General features: G+C 38.0%; 1 protein-coding gene across 7 annotated transcripts in view; it reads right to left on the reverse strand.

Annotated features, from left to right (window-relative positions):
* Positions 1–16,974, reverse strand: part of LOC126281243 (uncharacterized) — a 981,147-nt gene that overhangs the window by 11,267 nt on the left and 952,906 nt on the right. For all 7 annotated transcript variants that reach the window (XM_049980028.1, XM_049980026.1, XM_049980027.1 and 4 more), the window contains 3 exons: positions 11,279–11,353; positions 10,773–10,845; positions 9,614–9,738 (listed from right to left, as the gene is read on the reverse strand). In XM_049980028.1, the coding sequence (XP_049835985.1) occupies positions 9,614–9,738; positions 10,773–10,845; positions 11,279–11,353 (273 nt within the window). The remainder of the gene's footprint in view (positions 1–9,613; positions 9,739–10,772; positions 10,846–11,278; positions 11,354–16,974) is intronic.

Genomic DNA, 16,974 nt, shown 5'->3' on the forward strand with positions numbered 1-16,974 from the left:
CCAGTGTCAGAGGCATCATGGTGTGCTTTACCATTAAAAGTTTGACAGCATATATTCCTAGAAGAATCAACCAACATATTATAATGCCTCTTCCTATACATATCTTGTGAATAAACATTGAGGATAAAATTGAAGAGATTCAAACTTACACATATGCTTGCCAGCAATCATTCTTCCCAGAAACTCTTTGTGACTGGAGCAGGAAAAGGGAAAGTGGCAATGATACACAAAGCATCCTCCACCATAGATCACAAGGTGGCATGTAGAGTGTAGATGTGGATGTAGTCAAACATAACTGAGTCATGTGATCTTATTGGGATACAAGTGTATTTATGTTTATAGTTACCAGATTAATGTGTTTAAAAAAATCTGTAAGTGTTTATAAGATAAGGAAAGTAAAGTGAAGAATATGGTGACACAGTTTTCAAAGATATATATAAAAGTTCTTTCTCACATCAAACTAATGCAGCAGTTCATCTTTCCAGTGTTGTAATAGCCATGAAAATACCTTTGACCTTTTATTTGTGTTTTTGACATTCCGTGACTCCATTGCTCTCACAAAGTATGCCCTTTACCTTTCTTCATATTTTATTTCTTTTTTTATGCTCAACCAGCTGTCACCTCTTACAGGTACACCGATTTAATTTTAGCTCTCGAATCTTGTGTTTAGTTTTCCAGTTGGCATCTTGTGGCACGCTACTGAACACGGGTTACTTTTGAATCTTCTGCTACATGATTGGGCTTCTCTTCTTCAGCATTCTTTTTCCTTTAGTTCCCACACACATTGTTACATACCCTATCATTCACCATTAGAAATTAATACTGTTTTTCGAGGTTGTGCTGACACAAAATTGTGATTCTTAAACAGTGGGAGAAATGCATGGGACTATATGTTTGTACTGTACAGGATCACAGAAATACAAATGGAACAGAAAATATTTGTAAGTCTGACACGGTTGCCTTTCTTCAGCCTATCTCCTAAGACATCTACATCTACATCCAAACTCTGCAAAGCACAAAAAAGTGCATGGTAGAGGGTACATCCCATTCTACCAATTAGCAGCCTTTCTTCCCATTCCATTCATGTATAGAACATGGGGAGAATGACTGTTTGAATGCCTTTGTGTGTGCTATAATTATTCTAATCTTTTCCTCGCGATCCCTATGTGAGCAATATATAGGAGGCTGTAGTATATTCCTAGTGTCATCATATAAAGCTGGTTCTTGAAACTTTGTTAGTAGTTTACATCTGTCTTCAATAGTCTGCCAGTTCACTTTCTTCAGCATCACTGTAAGACTCTTGCATGGGTCAAACAAACCTGTAACCATTCGTACTGTGTTTCTTTGTGTATGTTAAATATCCCCTGTTAGTCCCATTTGGTATGGGTCCCATACACTTGAGCAGTATTCTAGAATAGATTGCACAGCTGATTCGTAAGCAATCTCCTATTGTGTACTGATTGCACTGATACAGTATTCTATGAATAAATTGAAGTCTACCACCTGCTTTACCCAAAACTGAGTCTATGTGATTGTGCCATTTTATATCCCTGCAATGTGTTACACACAAGTATTTGTATGAGTTGGCTGATTCCAACTGTGACTCATTGATATTGTAGTCATAGGATACTATGTTTCTTTATTTTGTGTAGTGCACAATTTTACGTTTATGAATATTTATAGCAAGTTGCCAATCTTTGTACCTCTTTGAAATATTATCAAGGTGTGACTGGATATTTAAGCAACTTCTTTTAGAGAATACTTCATTACAGATAACTGCATTGTCTGTAAAAAGTCTGAGGTCCATAAGGTCATTAATGTACAACATGGACAGCAAGGGTCCCAACACACTTCCTTGGGGTGCACCCAAAATTACTTGCATTCTGACAATGACTCCATCCAATATAACATGCCGTTTCCTCCATTCCTTGTAAATGGGCATTACCTGTGCTTTCCTCCAACCACTGGCCATGGTTTTTTTGTTCGCTGGGTCTATGATAGATTGGAGTTACAAGAAGGGCTAACTCAGCTGCAAGTTCACTATAGAATCTGATAGGGATTCCATCAGGCCCTAGAGCTTTGTTGAATTTTAACAGAATCATTTCAGCTTTTGCATTGCTACAGTCAGTTTCAGTTCCTGCCTCACTCACTAGGGATTGAACACAAACTTTGGTGCCACTAGAAGCCTTTACAAATGACCAGAATTTCTTTGGGCTTTCTGATACATCATTTGACAATATTCTACTACTTTCATCAGTAAAGGCTTGGTATGTTGTTCTCTTGACAGCCAAACACATTTCATTCAGCATCACTCTATCTGCAGCCCTATGCTATGTTTTAAACCTGTTATGCAGTAGTCACAGTTTCTTTAGGCATTTCCTTACAGTGACTGTATACCATGGAGGGTCCCTTCCATTATGATCTCTTCCACACTTTTCATATCTATTCAGTGCTGCTCTTTTTAAACTTGGGCCATAGTTTCTTTACATGCTCCTGCTTAAGCTAAAAGTTTCAAGTTCCTCATTGAAATATGACATGACTGATTTTTTTATCTAGTGTAATGAACATATACAGGGTGAAACGAAATTCGTGCACTCGGCTTTGCAGCATGACTCCTCAAATGCCAGTGGTAAAAAAACGTTTGTCACAAAATTTCGTCCGGCAAATATATCTGGCAGAAAAAGGATGTTAAAGAGTGGCATACTGGCAACACTGCAACCACATGTATGGTAACTACCTCTGTCAGGACACAGTAGTTGTCCTGTACAGTTGGTGCAGTAGAAGTAGAGTTTTGGGTTAGCATGCAGGAGGTCGAGGGTTCGATCCTGGGTTGAATCATATGTTTTTTATTTGGTAAATGTTGTCCAGGTAGTACTGTAGCTGGCATTTTAATTGTCAACAGCGATTGCAGTGGGTCATCTAGAAAACATTTTGTGTGTGTGTGTGTTGTGTGTGTGTGTGTGTGTGTGTGTGTGTGTGTGTGTGTGTGTGTGTGTGTGTGTTGTCTATAGCGTAACTTAATTTAAGTTATATAAAGTAGTGTGTAGGTATAGGGACTGATGACCTCAGTAGTTTGGTCTTATGATCTTACCAAAAATTTCCAAATTTTGCACTTACATACTACAATCATAAAAATGGAAAATGGGTCAGCTTTGGAAGGGGCCCTTTCCTCATCATGGGTGTGAATTTGTTCATATCACTTCATCTACTAGACGCGAAACTTGTTTTCCTTGTATTCTCCTCCAACGGCCCCATAAATTAGTAACAAACTATTATTTTTACCTCATTCAGGTGGATTACTTTTTGTTAGGGCCTTACTTTACCAGTAGGACTAGCAATGGGCTTGTGAATAAAGTCCAACTCGGTTACTGTTTGTATGTGTTATCAATTCTGTTTAGTACATATCTGAATGCATTATTATTATTATTATTATTATTATTATTATTATTCTACTGATGGGATTTTGGAAACATCACGTCTATTACTGTTAGGGAAACAGTGTAATTTGAAACTGAACATTTCACAATTAGTGGTGTTGGGACGAATCATGCAGAACAATATCTGTCAGAGTGGTAATGCACGTTAGGTGGAACAGGGCGCAAGATTGAAGCGTGTTTATACTCTATGCTCTGTTCACCAAACAGGAACTAGTTGTGAGCGGAGTAACGTGCCTGTGAAAGACTCCAATGTACATGTATACACATACTGAATTTTCTCACTGTAGCCTCTAAACCAGTGTGGCAGACATATGGCATACGCAAATGATGAACATGTGGATATTATTTGGTCCTTGATACATCTGATAACCGCCGGGCTGGTGTTGCCACTCATGAATTTGCTGCTAGACATCCTCGTTGATGCCATCCAGATAAAAATGTGCTTCGTTGTGTGGAGCTGCACCTTCAGGAGTCAGGTTCTCTCCTTCCACCACTGCATGACAGAGGTCGTCCACACAGTACTCCAGCAACTGAGGAAGCTATTCTGGAGGTCATACACCAAGAACCTCAGTGAAGTACACAGAGCTTAGCAAGGCAGCTCTGTGTCTCACAATGCACAGTCGTACATGCTGCACGAGCATGGGCTGAACCCCCATCATCACGCTTTCACGCATCGCCTGCGTTCTACAGACTGCCATTGGTATTTGGACTGAACATTACCAGGGCAATGGCTCAGATGTGGAGGTCCAGTTGGATGGCCACCACGTTCATGTGACCTAAATCCTTTGGATTTCTTCCTGTCGGGACACCTGAATGTGCACATGCACTCTACTCTGCTGACAAATGTGGAAGAATTGTTAGCATGTGTTCATGCTCCTCTTGTTACTCTGGACGCAGCTGTACTGCAAATGGTCCAGAGCTGTATGATCCAACAGATTGCGCAATGTTTGGACGTGCAGGGAGGTCGCTTTGAGCATCTGTTGTTCTGAGGACGACGTATTTTGTTGTGAAAGTATTCCGGTCATTAATATGGACATCATTATTGTCACTGGTTGCTAATGTGCGACATCTGAGTGCTCATATTACATGTAATATAAATGACAAGTAGATGTTGTGTTATTGTACTGTGCCATCATCTTTAGCATCTCGAAACTGATATTGTTTTGGTAGTTATTCTGTCCTATGACAGGTCATTTGTTTCCTCTGTCTGTTTATTATTCGTCTAACCACATATTTGTTATATTCAGCATTACAAAATGTTGTAAATTTGGGTACATGTGACCTAAGAAATTGTGTATATTACAGTATGAAAAGTCAGAATGAAATTAACCATAAAAAAAATGTGCCCCAACCCCGGATCGAACCCTCAACCTCCTGCATGCTAACCCAAAACTCTGTCCACTGAACCAACTATACAGCACACCTCATGTGTACTAACAGAGGCAGTTACCATACATGTGGTTACAGTATTGCAAGCTTGCCACTCTTTAATCTCCTTTTTCTGCTGGATGTACTCGCCGGCCAAGATTTTGTGACAGGCATTTTTTTATTGCTTGCATGTGAGGAGTCACGCTGCGAAGCCCGAGTGTGCAAATTTCGCTTCATCCTGTATAGATTTCATAGGGACAAGTCATAGTGGCAAGATTGGCTTGTATGTTTTTACATTTCCTCAGAGCCCAAACATTCCTTTCCTGAGGTCAGCATCTACGTCTTTCCATATTTCTGGAATCCATTTTTTTTCTTGTACCTTGCAACCATGATATACATTAAATTGCTAGATCATTAATATTTCCAGTCAGCACTCTCCTGCTTTGGAAATGGAATTATTAACTCTTCTTAAAGTCCGGGATATTTTGTCTGTTTCAGATGTCTTGCATGAAGGTGGAATAGTTATATTGATTCCCCCAAGCATTTCAATAATTCTGAAGGAATGTTGCTATTCTGGGTTTCTCTTGTCATTACAAAATTGCAGATGAAAATGCCTTATATTGATGAACAAAAAACATTTATCCAGAAGACACACCACCAAGTAGATCTGTGCCTTTGCAAGATGGGAAAATGATATACAGGGTGTCAAGAATTAAAGTTCCAGTTTCAAAATACTGTACAAAGAGAAGAATGAAGGCAAATTTGAACAGCATATTATTGATGCAGGGGGAAACATGGAAAATATTAACAAAAATTTTACTAATAGATGGTGTTCTAATTCTCAGAATATGCACATACCAACATAAGTGCAGTACTTGGCTTTTCCTCACTTCGCATCCAAGATGCCCAAATGGCTGTCTCCATGAAGGATTGTGCATTGCTGGTAAAGATCTTTTTCAAGAGTGGAGACTGTGTTTCAAGTGCCCTTCAGAAGTTCTGTACATTCAAGGGTATGAAAAAAGGCATTGGTCCAGTGTGTGCTAAGGGTCTGGAGAAAATTATTACAAGATTTGAATAGATGGGTTCTTCTCAAGTGCAGTGTGGCAAAGAGAAGAAAGCAGGTAATACAACATCTGTCAAAGATGTGGCCATGGCATTGCTGGAGGGGTTGAGCGGTGGTGTGCAAACATGCAGTGCACAGGGATATGCCTGTGAGCAAAGTGCGTAAAATCCTATGAAACATACTGCATTGCTATCCATACAAAATCACCCATATTCATGTGTTGCTTCCTGCTGACCTGCCCGCAAGACAAATGTTCGCTGTGAAATTTCTTGCTCACAGGGTAGTGGACAATGTACGGCCATGGAACATTCTGTGGATAGACCCATTTCCAATGACATGTCAGTATGCAGAAATGAAGAATATGGGCAATGGAAAATCCACACGCACATCAACCAGTACCATTTCACTCTGCAAACGTGACTGTGTGGTGCTGGTTGATGTCATCATTTATCGTAGGGCCATATTTTGTCAAGGAGATGAGTCCTGCAGGTCGTTTACAGTTACTTGTAAATGCTATGAGAGTCTTTTGCACAGAACCAGCATTCCAACCATTCAACACTCTGCACATTGCACAGCCAGTGAAATGGCTGCTGTAGAGGCATTTTGGAAATGCTACAATTAGGAGGGTTGCCCAGAAAGTAATAGACTGCATTTTTTCTCAGCCAAAAACGATGCTACAAATGTGAAACATTACATGTGTATTATTTGAACTGTCCTGACAAAAAGTGTAGCTGCAAGATAGTTTCAAAATGGTGTCTGTAGGTGACATACATTACAAGCAATGTCCTGTCATTGAATTTCTCACTGCAGAGGAAGAAACTATGGGGAATATTCACAAACACTTGTGCAAAGTCAATGGAACATCTGCCATGTACAGAAGTACAGTTAGTCACTTGGCACAGAGGGCAAGGTCATCAGAAGGCAGTTCCACGGAGCTCCACAATTTGCAGTGGTCAGGGAGACCATCCACAGCTGTCAAACCTGACATGTTGCAGTGAGCTGCTGATGTCATTCGTGAGAATGGACGCATTATGACTCAGCAGTTGGCGTTTCATCTGTCAATCAGCAAAGGAGAGAACTTTTCTTCAGACACTGATCTGTATTTGTGGCATAGAAGTTAATTTTTCTTTCATTAAATGTTCATTTTTCTTTGAGTCTTACAGGGCGTACATGTTGAACAAGTGTGAGAAATAACTTCTCTCTCTTGAATCAAAGAAATACTACAGAAGGTCATTACTTAATATTACTCAAGAGCTTCATTTCAAGAAACAGAGTCTTAATTTTTAGTTTCTGTTAAAATGAGCTGTACTTGCAGTTTTGGTACATGGATCTCTTTTGAGCTTTATGCTGAACTTTAGTGTGAATCTTGTATGTTCCATATTTTATTTCAGAACTGATGTAACAGAATTTCACAATGATCTGTCACAGAGCTTGTCGGAACAAGGGCAAAAGGATTATCTGTAGGATATCACATAAATCCACATCCATGTTCTGCAAACCTCTGTGAAGTGCGTGGCAGACAGTACTTTCCAGTGTTGCACATATTAGTGTTTTGTCCTATTCCATTTGAATGTGGAGCACAGGAAAGATGGCAGTGTAAATGACTTTTGTTCATGCTATAATTAGTTTAATCTTTTCTTCACAGTACTTAACAAGAGCAATACATAGTGGGCTACTGCTTATTCCTAAATTTGTCACTTAATAGTGGATTCTAAAATTCTGGAAGTAGGCTGTTGTGCTGCAATTTGGCTCACTCAAAGTGCCTGGCAGTTCAGGTTTTTTAGCATTTCCGTGACATTCCCCCATGGGTCAGACAAACCTGTGACAATTTGTAGTGTTCTTCTTAAAGTTGTCCAGTTTGTTATTGTTCTCACACACTTGAACGATACCCTAGCAAGCAATCTATGAGGGTGACAAAAAATTTTACTTTTTTGAGAGCATTGCTGCGGGTTATATGCAATTTAGCCTGACTCTGATGGACGTATACAAGCATCGACATGTAAGCAAGGGATTAGTGTGGCATTTGTGTGTTTCTAATGTGTGTGCAGGAAATACAGAAACGTGAACTATGGTGACATTATCACCAAATGTGAGCAAACAGGACCAACATGCTGTTTTTTGTTTCTTGGCTGCTGAAGGCCAAAGACTGGTAGGCATTCATCAAAGAATGAAAAATGTGTATTTGGCAGCCGGTCTGTCGAAAACCACTGTTGTGGAATTGAGTGCAAAATTCTGATTGGTTGTGGTTTGACACAAGACGCTGGTCAATCTAGGAGGCCAGCCTCATCCGTTATAGACATGTGGGAGACATTCGAGTACCCACTTTACAGTTGCTGATCTCTCCCCATGTGATTGTCGTGCCTATGGTCCCTTAAAAAAAGCCGTGAAGACTTGATGGTCCCTGTAAGATGAAAATGTGCAGCAGGCAGTTATGTTCTTCCTCAAATAGCAAGACAGTGTTTTACCAAATTGTTATCTTCAATCTGGTGCATCGGTGGGATGATTGTCTCAATGCTCATGGCAATTTTGCCAGTTCACTCCCAGCCTGAAAGAAGCTGGAATATGTAATGGGTGTTGTCTAGTAGCAAGTGTATTCAGTACCACTTGTTGTAAAATTTCAAAATTATTTTCTCTGTTCACTGCTGTTCTCCTTGCTACTAAAAAGGTCAGATGGCTCTGTTTTGCAAACTCTTTCAATTGAACTGTACCTTCAGTCTGTAATGTTTCATCTTGTGCTACCAGCCAGCATAAAAAGCTCCTAAATTATGCATGTAGAAAGTATTCACATATCCCCAAATATCACCTGGGTGTCAATAAAATAATACACACAAATCTCAAATAAACTGTACATTGTAGGTAGCAGACGCGGCAGCGCATTCTTCGCGTGCGTGTGTTCTAGAAACGGGGACCGAAGGGCGGATACCGTTAGTCGTACCTAGCCACCAGCAAGGTTGAACCACCTAAAGATGTCGGACAGTTGATCTGAGGAAATATTGTGGAATTTGCACAACGTGATCCAGCGGCAAACCTGTGAAGACTATTTACAACGCATCCATTGGGAAAGCTTGAAGAGTCACATAGTAGACACTTGTTATAAAGTGGAATCATCAGTATGTTAGATGATAGATAAACATGTTTTCAGTAGTTTTGAGTTTTAATTTGTAATAAATTGTGCTTAGAAACTGCACTTTGTTTCCTCTGCTTACCTTCTTCTGTGAAGTTAAAGTGACAAGCTAACAACCAAACAAAACTAGCTTTTGGAACTGTGAGTATGAAAGGATCCCATCTTATGAAGACAAGTGAGTCCCTCTAATTCTGATGTCGGAATGGCCTTTACCTACTTTCTAACCTGCCCCAACCTCCCTCTTTTCTCTCCGATGAAGCAACTAATAGTTGTGAAAGTTAGGATTAGTTTCCTCAGTTTTAAATGTTTCTAATGGTATTACTGGAATTTTGCCTACTGAAGGTAAGAATTGGTCAGCAACTCAGTCTGTTTGTGATTGTAGAAAATAAATTCTTATATACAAGGGCAGCACACGATATTGTGATCTTGATAATGATTTCACTGTCAGCAGTACATTAAGTTTTGTGTATAAAAAGAGAAGTGCTAGTCAGCACTCAATCAGGTCAGTAATGCTTCACCTACCTGTTGAATTCAGCTAATCATTAATATTTTTTTTTTTAAAAAAAGAAGGAACACTAACTTACAACTGACCCTGAACCAGGTCAATACCTCTTTACCTACCTGCTGCATTCTGTGTCGTCTGGGTGCTCCGTGTGTTCTTTTAGGCCGCACAGCCATCTTATGCCTTGCTGCACTGTGGCTGAGTGGTACAGCTAACACTCCAATGTCCAGTTCAGCATCTGATGCTATCAAAAATGAAATTATCAATTAAATAATGGAACCATGTGTGTGTGTGTGTGTGTGTGTGTGTGTGTGTGTGTGTCTATTGTTGACAAAGGTCTTAATGGCCGAAATGTATAATTGTGAGAGTCTTTTTGTTGTGCCTATCTATGACTCAGCATCTCTGCTATATGGTGAGTAACAACTTTCCTTCTCATATTATCGTTACAAATTATCACTTAATATTTTCTTATATACAGGGTGGCCCATTGATAGTAACCGGGCCAAATATCTCACGAAATAAGCATCAAACGAAAAAACTACAAAGAACGAAACTCGTCTAGCTTCTAGGTGGAAACCAGATGGCGCTATGGTTGGTCCGCTAGATGGCGCTGCCATAGGTCAAACGGATATCAACTGCAATTTTTTAAATGGGAACCCCCATTTTTATTACATATTCGTGTAGCACGTAAATAAATATTAATGTTTTAGTTGGACCACTTTTTTCGCTTTGTGATAGATGGTGCTGTAATAGTCGCTCATTTTTATTACATATTCGTGTAGTACGTAAAGAAATATTAATGTTTTAGGTACGTTTGTACATTTTATTTTGGTTGTTCGTCTAAAATTGTGAGCCATATGTTTGCGACTATTACAGCGCCATCTATCACAAAGCGAAAAAAGTGGTCCAACTGAAACATTAATATTTCTTTACGTACTACACGAATATTTAATAAAACTGGGGGTTCCTATTTAAAAAAAAAAAAAAAAAAAACCAGCTGATATCCATTTGACCTATGGCAGCGCCATCTAGAGGGCCAACTATAGCGCCATCTCGTTTCCCCCTTCAAGCTACACAGGTTTCGTTCTTTGTAGTTTTTTCGTTTGACGCTTATTTCGTGAGATATTTGGCCCGGTGACGATCAGTGGGCCACCCTGTATACATATATATTGAAAAATGTTATTCCTTGAGTCAAAGAATTAATTTTCTTAAACTCTGGAAAGTAGTCAAATGAATAGAAATTACTTTTGCACAAATAAAGTTCACTTTCATATTTACCATTTTCCTGGTAAATTTTCTTGTCTTGAAGAGAAATCTTTGAGGAATGACCAGAGTTTTGTCCCATGGAGTCCTATAAAGAAAAAGAAAATGTTCTTAATTCCACAAGAGTATGTATCCAAAAATTATTGAACATGAAATTTCTAACTGTCATTGTTCTCTTGAAATAAAAAAGTTGGTAGGTTTCATGTGCAGTATGGTATTTGTGTGTTTCCTTTTTAATAAATATTTTTGGTTTGTCATAGTGTCAATTCAGTTGTGAAAGACTACAAAAGAAATTAAGCCTTTCACAGAGTAAATGTTTCACTTTCATTTGGATAGTTACATTTAAAACAAAATTTTATTTTTAATTAAATGTATGTTAGTTCTCAGATGTTACACTGCCATTCCTATGAATTTATAGTGCTGTAAGTTCTCTACAAGAGATGTCACTGTTTACGGCCTCTGAGTATTCACAACAAAATTTGAGACGGATTAAGGAGAAACATTATACTTTTTGTTCATACCTCGTCCATTTCGGAGCTACCCATGCTGAGTAACGACCCATCACTGCATGTGCTATGAGATTTGGTTGGGTTTTCCTGCAAAAAAAAGAAGGAAAAATTAATAAGAGATTCACATACTTCAGCTATGACTACTATTGTTATGACTGAATTGGATACAGTTGAATGGCAATGAACCTATCAGAAGGAAAATCAGTTAATGTGGATCCTTAGCTTCCATCTACATTGAAATATGAATGAGTTTTTTTCCTAATATGTCAAATTTATTACAAAATTGTAAAAACTCAGTTATTTATTGGGGCAATAGGGATACTGTTTGGTTACTAATTTTACACTTGTCCTTGAATTCTGTCACCACGCATTGTATAAATATCAAAATTTCATTTAAAAATTCGTTAAATTCACAGATGGACAGACCGAAGTATGTACCTTCAGGAGGTGACATGGCCAGTACTGCCAATAGAATGGAAACAGTCACCGTGCTGCTGCAAGGTTAGAAGAAAGAAAATGGGTTGGTTGAAGATTATACGGCATATAAGACGATCAAGTCATTCAGAACCCAGGCTAGGAGGAACTTATCTTGTAGATTTGTGGGTTTCTATTAGCTGTACTGTGACAGGAAACTTCCTGAAATAAGTACTGGTCATCCCACCACTCTTTTCCTGAATTTAATATTGTTCATCATATTCCTTTTTTTTTGTCTCTCACAGCTTTCTGCCATAATATAGCAAAACACGTTTTTTGTCTTTAGGCAATTTATCTTGACATTTGTGTAATATTTTGGCAGTCAACCCATTTCAGAAAAACTGATTTTAATTGTCTGAAACATTTATCTTGTTTGGAAACCACGTGTGAAGTTATTTATTATGACTATCTTGGAAAGGGGGGTGCGGGGGAGGGGGTGGAAGGCGGGTGGTGTCTGTAGAATTCAAGAGTAACAGAGTTTACAAAGACATGTCTGTTATCATTAGGAAAGGACTCTAGAGTAGGATGAGTATTCCACTTCCCAATTAAGTTTGAGGTTCTAAGGCGTCTGAAATAGCCAAAAAGAAACCTGTGTGGGATTTTCAAATTGACAATGGCATACATTTGACTTTCTCTCCATAGTGCCTTTTCTGTTTACAACCATTTTTCACATTTCTTGACAGAACTTTCATAGTTCACCAACAGGTTAGGGTATTTACATTTACCAGAGTAGCAACTAGTTTTTGGACATATAATGAAATCTGTCTTTTAGTATGTGACTTTTTTTTCTTCTACTTCCTTTCACTTTGGTGCATTAACATCTCTGTAAGATCAGTGGGTAAGTGAACTCAACCTTTACCCACACCACTTCTTTTTTAAAAAATTGCATATCTCTTCTGACAGCCTATTCTGGTAAGAAGACCAGACAGAGGAACAGCACTCATATAAAACAGATGAGAAAATTTGAACAATGTTAATTAGTATGCTAAACATCCATAGAATTTTGCATCAAAAATGCCGCCTGGCATTTGACATTTGCCTTCCTCTTATTTTGACAGATCATCACAAATAAGGTTTGTCAGTGATCAACATGTGTGGCATCAACCCAAATGGCATTTATTATGGGATCTGAGCCTAATTAATGAAGAGAGTAAGTTGGATTTTACATTAAATTTGTTCCTGAAATGTGTAACGATTTTTTATTGATGAGTTCTTTAGTTTCTTTAGGGGTCACCGTGTTTGACTTATAAATTCTACAAGAAAATGGCATCAACAGCATAGGTTACTCACTCAAGTCTTCTCTTATTACTTTTGCAAAGGTAACAGAGGAGAAAGATTGCTAGTAGCCCTTTTGTGTAAATCCAGATTCCTCTATCACAATTAGTACTGAAATGTATGCCTGAAAACTAACACGCTTCTTCAGTCATATTAGATTATTGGAATTTTCATTGTAAAACTGTCACTGTGGGCACATTACTGCCCTTGAAGTGTCTCACACTGGAGTTTGTTCAGCATTTCTGTGAAGATCTCACATTGACTAAAGAAACCAAACCAAGCAGCTCTTGGAATCTCTAGTATCTCATTTGTTAAACCCTCTCACTATGTTCACAGATTGATCAAATGCTTGAGTATAATTGTTACTTTTGAGTCATTCCATGTGAAATCAACCATAAAAAATTTAAACCTTGATGATTTAGAATTTTATAATTTTTTTCATTGTATCCTACCTACCACAATGACATAAAATAAAATATTAAAATTATTCTGGACATTTCATTTTTGAGTTATTAATATTTAAATATACCAAAATTTTGCGATTTCTGCCATGTTTTGAAACCTTAAAATGCCAATATCTCAAAAGGTAATTGGCATACAGACCTGAAATTTATGCCATTTTATTTAGTTTATTACAGGCTTTTAAAATATGTGTAGCTTCACCAAATTCACTGTGATGCAAAATTTTCCCAAACTAGAACTTTTTTAACTTTTGAAAATTTCGAAAATGGATTTTATTTTGTTTAAAAAGAAAGTTTTTTAGCTGTACACTATCTATTAATGTGTGTGCCAAATTTCATTTTGGTATCAAATGGAACTGCTTATTCATATTGTCGGCTGTATCTCAACTGTACTTGGTTTGCAAGCTGTTTTATTGAACTACTGTTAAAATGAAATTATTGAGAACTGATTAAGCACACTTTGTTATTTCATTTTAAAATTGTACTGAACTATGTGATATAATGATTAACATAAATAATGTAAGGGACAGTATGCATCTTTCATTGTGTATAACTTTTAATTATTGGTAGTTGTAGTTCATTTTTATAGAGCAACTCTGTGTGTGTGTGTGTGTGTGTGTGTGTGTGTGTGTGTGTGTGTGTGTGTGTACATATTCATTTCTATTGCTAGTCATTTACTTCAGTTGAGATGAAATTAGCAAAGCATTGGTGAGACAAAGGGGACTTGGTTGCTTTGTACATGTATAAGTCTTTAAGCACAAGTCATCGTGTGACAAAGTGGTAGAAAACTGCCAGTGTCATTATTTCTAATGCTTAACCGCCCAATAAAATGTTGAAGGGCATGTGTTGGTAAGTATCAAGTGCAGTGCATGAATTGAATTGTTGTACTTGTCAGGTCCCAACATTAGTGGTTCAACATTTTGTTGGGAAATCAATGCATTGTCACTAAGGATGTTAATATAGAATGAAACGAGTGGCTTAATAAATGCACATAAAACAATAGTAGAAATGGTTTTCTTAACACTCATATTAATCTGTCGTGGAAGCACTACATGATCAAGTATTAATTTCATTTCAATTAGTTGAGTGAAGTAATTCAGTATTGCCTAATTATAGTTGGTGAGCCCTGTAACACTTTATGGTGAATGGCAATGAATACCATTCACAGGTGACACTATGACTCTCCTAATCAAACTGCCCTATTACCAGGGACAGGAAAAAATCGTTTTATTTTATGGACAAATTCAGTGTTATTCTTTGCAAAATTTGGTGTTATTTATTGCTAATGTAAGTGTTGCTTATTACCAGTTTCTGTGGTTTTTGCTATTTTGAAACTTTTTTGTCAAACTCAGTGCTGTTTTTTGTCAGTTTCTCTATTTTTGCCAATTTCGGTGTTTTTTTTTTAATCGGGTGATTTTTCTTAACAAATTCGGTATTATTTTTTACCAATTTCAGTGTAATATTTGCCAGTTGTGGTGTTATAGTTGACAATTTTTTGTCATTTTTGGTGCTATTTCTTTGTCACATTCGGCGTTACCTGCCATTGTCGCTGTTAATTTTTTAGCCAATTTCGATAGTGCATTCTTCCCTTTTTCGTGTTTATATTTTTTCCTGTTTTGGTGTGTTTTTTCCACTTTTCATGTTATAATGTTCAACATTAAATAATTATCAGTTGTGGATGTTGGTAAACTGTATTTTTCAGTCTCTACCTAATACTAGTCACCAACCATTGTACTTGTACACTCGTAGGTGGGGTTCCGCGTGTCGTCCTCATATTTGGAGGCAATACTGAATTCAACTATGCTGTAAGTTTCAAGATAGAGGCCGTGCTTGACCTATATGCCTTGGACCATTCTCGCGCATGAGGTGTGTTAAATGAGCAGCAAAATATGTTTGTCCTATAAAGATCCATATCCAAACACTGAAAAGTTGCGCATGTCACACCAATATTCAAGAAAGCCAATAGAAAAGTCCGCTAAATTACAGGCCCATATCGTTAACGACAACATGCAGCCAGATTTTGGAACTTGTATTGTGTTCGAACATAATGAATTATCTCGAAGAGAACGGTCTGTTGACACATAGTCAACACGGATTTACAAAATATCGTCCGTGCGAAACGTAACTAACTATTTACTCAGAAGAGGTGTTGAGCGCTATCAACAAGGGATTTCAAATTGATTGCGTGTTGCTAGCTTTCCAGAAGGCTTCTGACACCGTACCTCACAAGTTGCTTTTACTCAAACTGCGTGCTTGTGGAATATCATCTCAGTTACGCGACTGGGTTCGCGATTTCCTATGAGAGAGGCCACAGTTCGTAATAATTGACGGAAAGTCATCGAGTAAAACAGAAGTGATTTCTGGCGTTCCCCAATATAGTACTATATATAGGCCCTCTGTTGTTCATTATCTATATAAACGATTTAGGAGACAATCTGAGCAGCCGTCTTAGGCTGGTTGCAGATGATGCTGGCGTTTATCGTGTAGTAAAGTCATCCGAAGATTAAAACAAATTGCGTAAGCATTTAGAAAAAGATACCTACGTGGTGCGGAAATTGGTAACTGACCCCAAATAATGAAAAGTGTGAGGTCATCTACATGAGTGCTAAAAGGAATCCGTTAAACTTCGCTAACACGATAAAATCAATCAAATCCAAAGGCCGTAAATACAACTAAATACCTAGGAATTAGACATACGAACAACTTAAATTGGAAAGAGCACTTGGAAAATGTTATGGGAGGAAGACGAACCAAAGATGCGTTTTATTGACAAAATACTTAGAAGATGCAACAAATCTACTAAAGAGACTGCCTACATTACGCTTGACCGTTCTCTTTTGAACTGCTGTGCGGTGTAAGGTCCTTACTAGATAGGATTAACGGAGTACATCGAGAAAGTTCAAAGAAAGGCAGCACTTTTTGTATTATCGAAAAACAGGGGAGAGACTGTCACGGACATGATACGAGATTTAGGGTGGTCATCATTAAAACAAAGGCATTTCTCTTTGCGACAGGATCTACTCATGAAATTTCAATCACCGACTTTCGCCTTCGAATGTGAAAATATTTTTTGACGCCGATTTACATAGAGACAAACGATCTTCGTAGTACTGGGTGTATCAAAAAGACTCATCCCATTAAAAAAAAAAAAAAAAAAGATAACTGTTACGCTCTTTGAGGTCCGTGCGCGAACTGTTGGAAAGAGCAAACTCTAGCAGCAATGTGCGCCCACTTCAGTTCTAGTAAAAATGGTACATATATTATAAATCACATATTAAAGAAATATGCACCTAAAAACACGCCTGTATCAGAATGCAACGTTGTGTCAAAATTTCAAAGCAATCGGTCAAGAGCTTTCCGAGATACACTATTTTTAACAAACGAACATTTTCATTTTTGAAACTTACTGGCAGATTAAAACTGTGCGCCGGACCGAGACTCGAACTCGGGACCTTGGCCTTTCGCGGGCAAGTGCTGTACCAACTGAGCTATCCAAGC

The sequence above is a fragment of the Schistocerca gregaria genome, chromosome 7 (genome assembly GCF_023897955.1).
Source record: "Schistocerca gregaria isolate iqSchGreg1 chromosome 7, iqSchGreg1.2, whole genome shotgun sequence".
Taxonomy (NCBI): domain Eukaryota; kingdom Metazoa; phylum Arthropoda; class Insecta; order Orthoptera; family Acrididae; genus Schistocerca; species Schistocerca gregaria.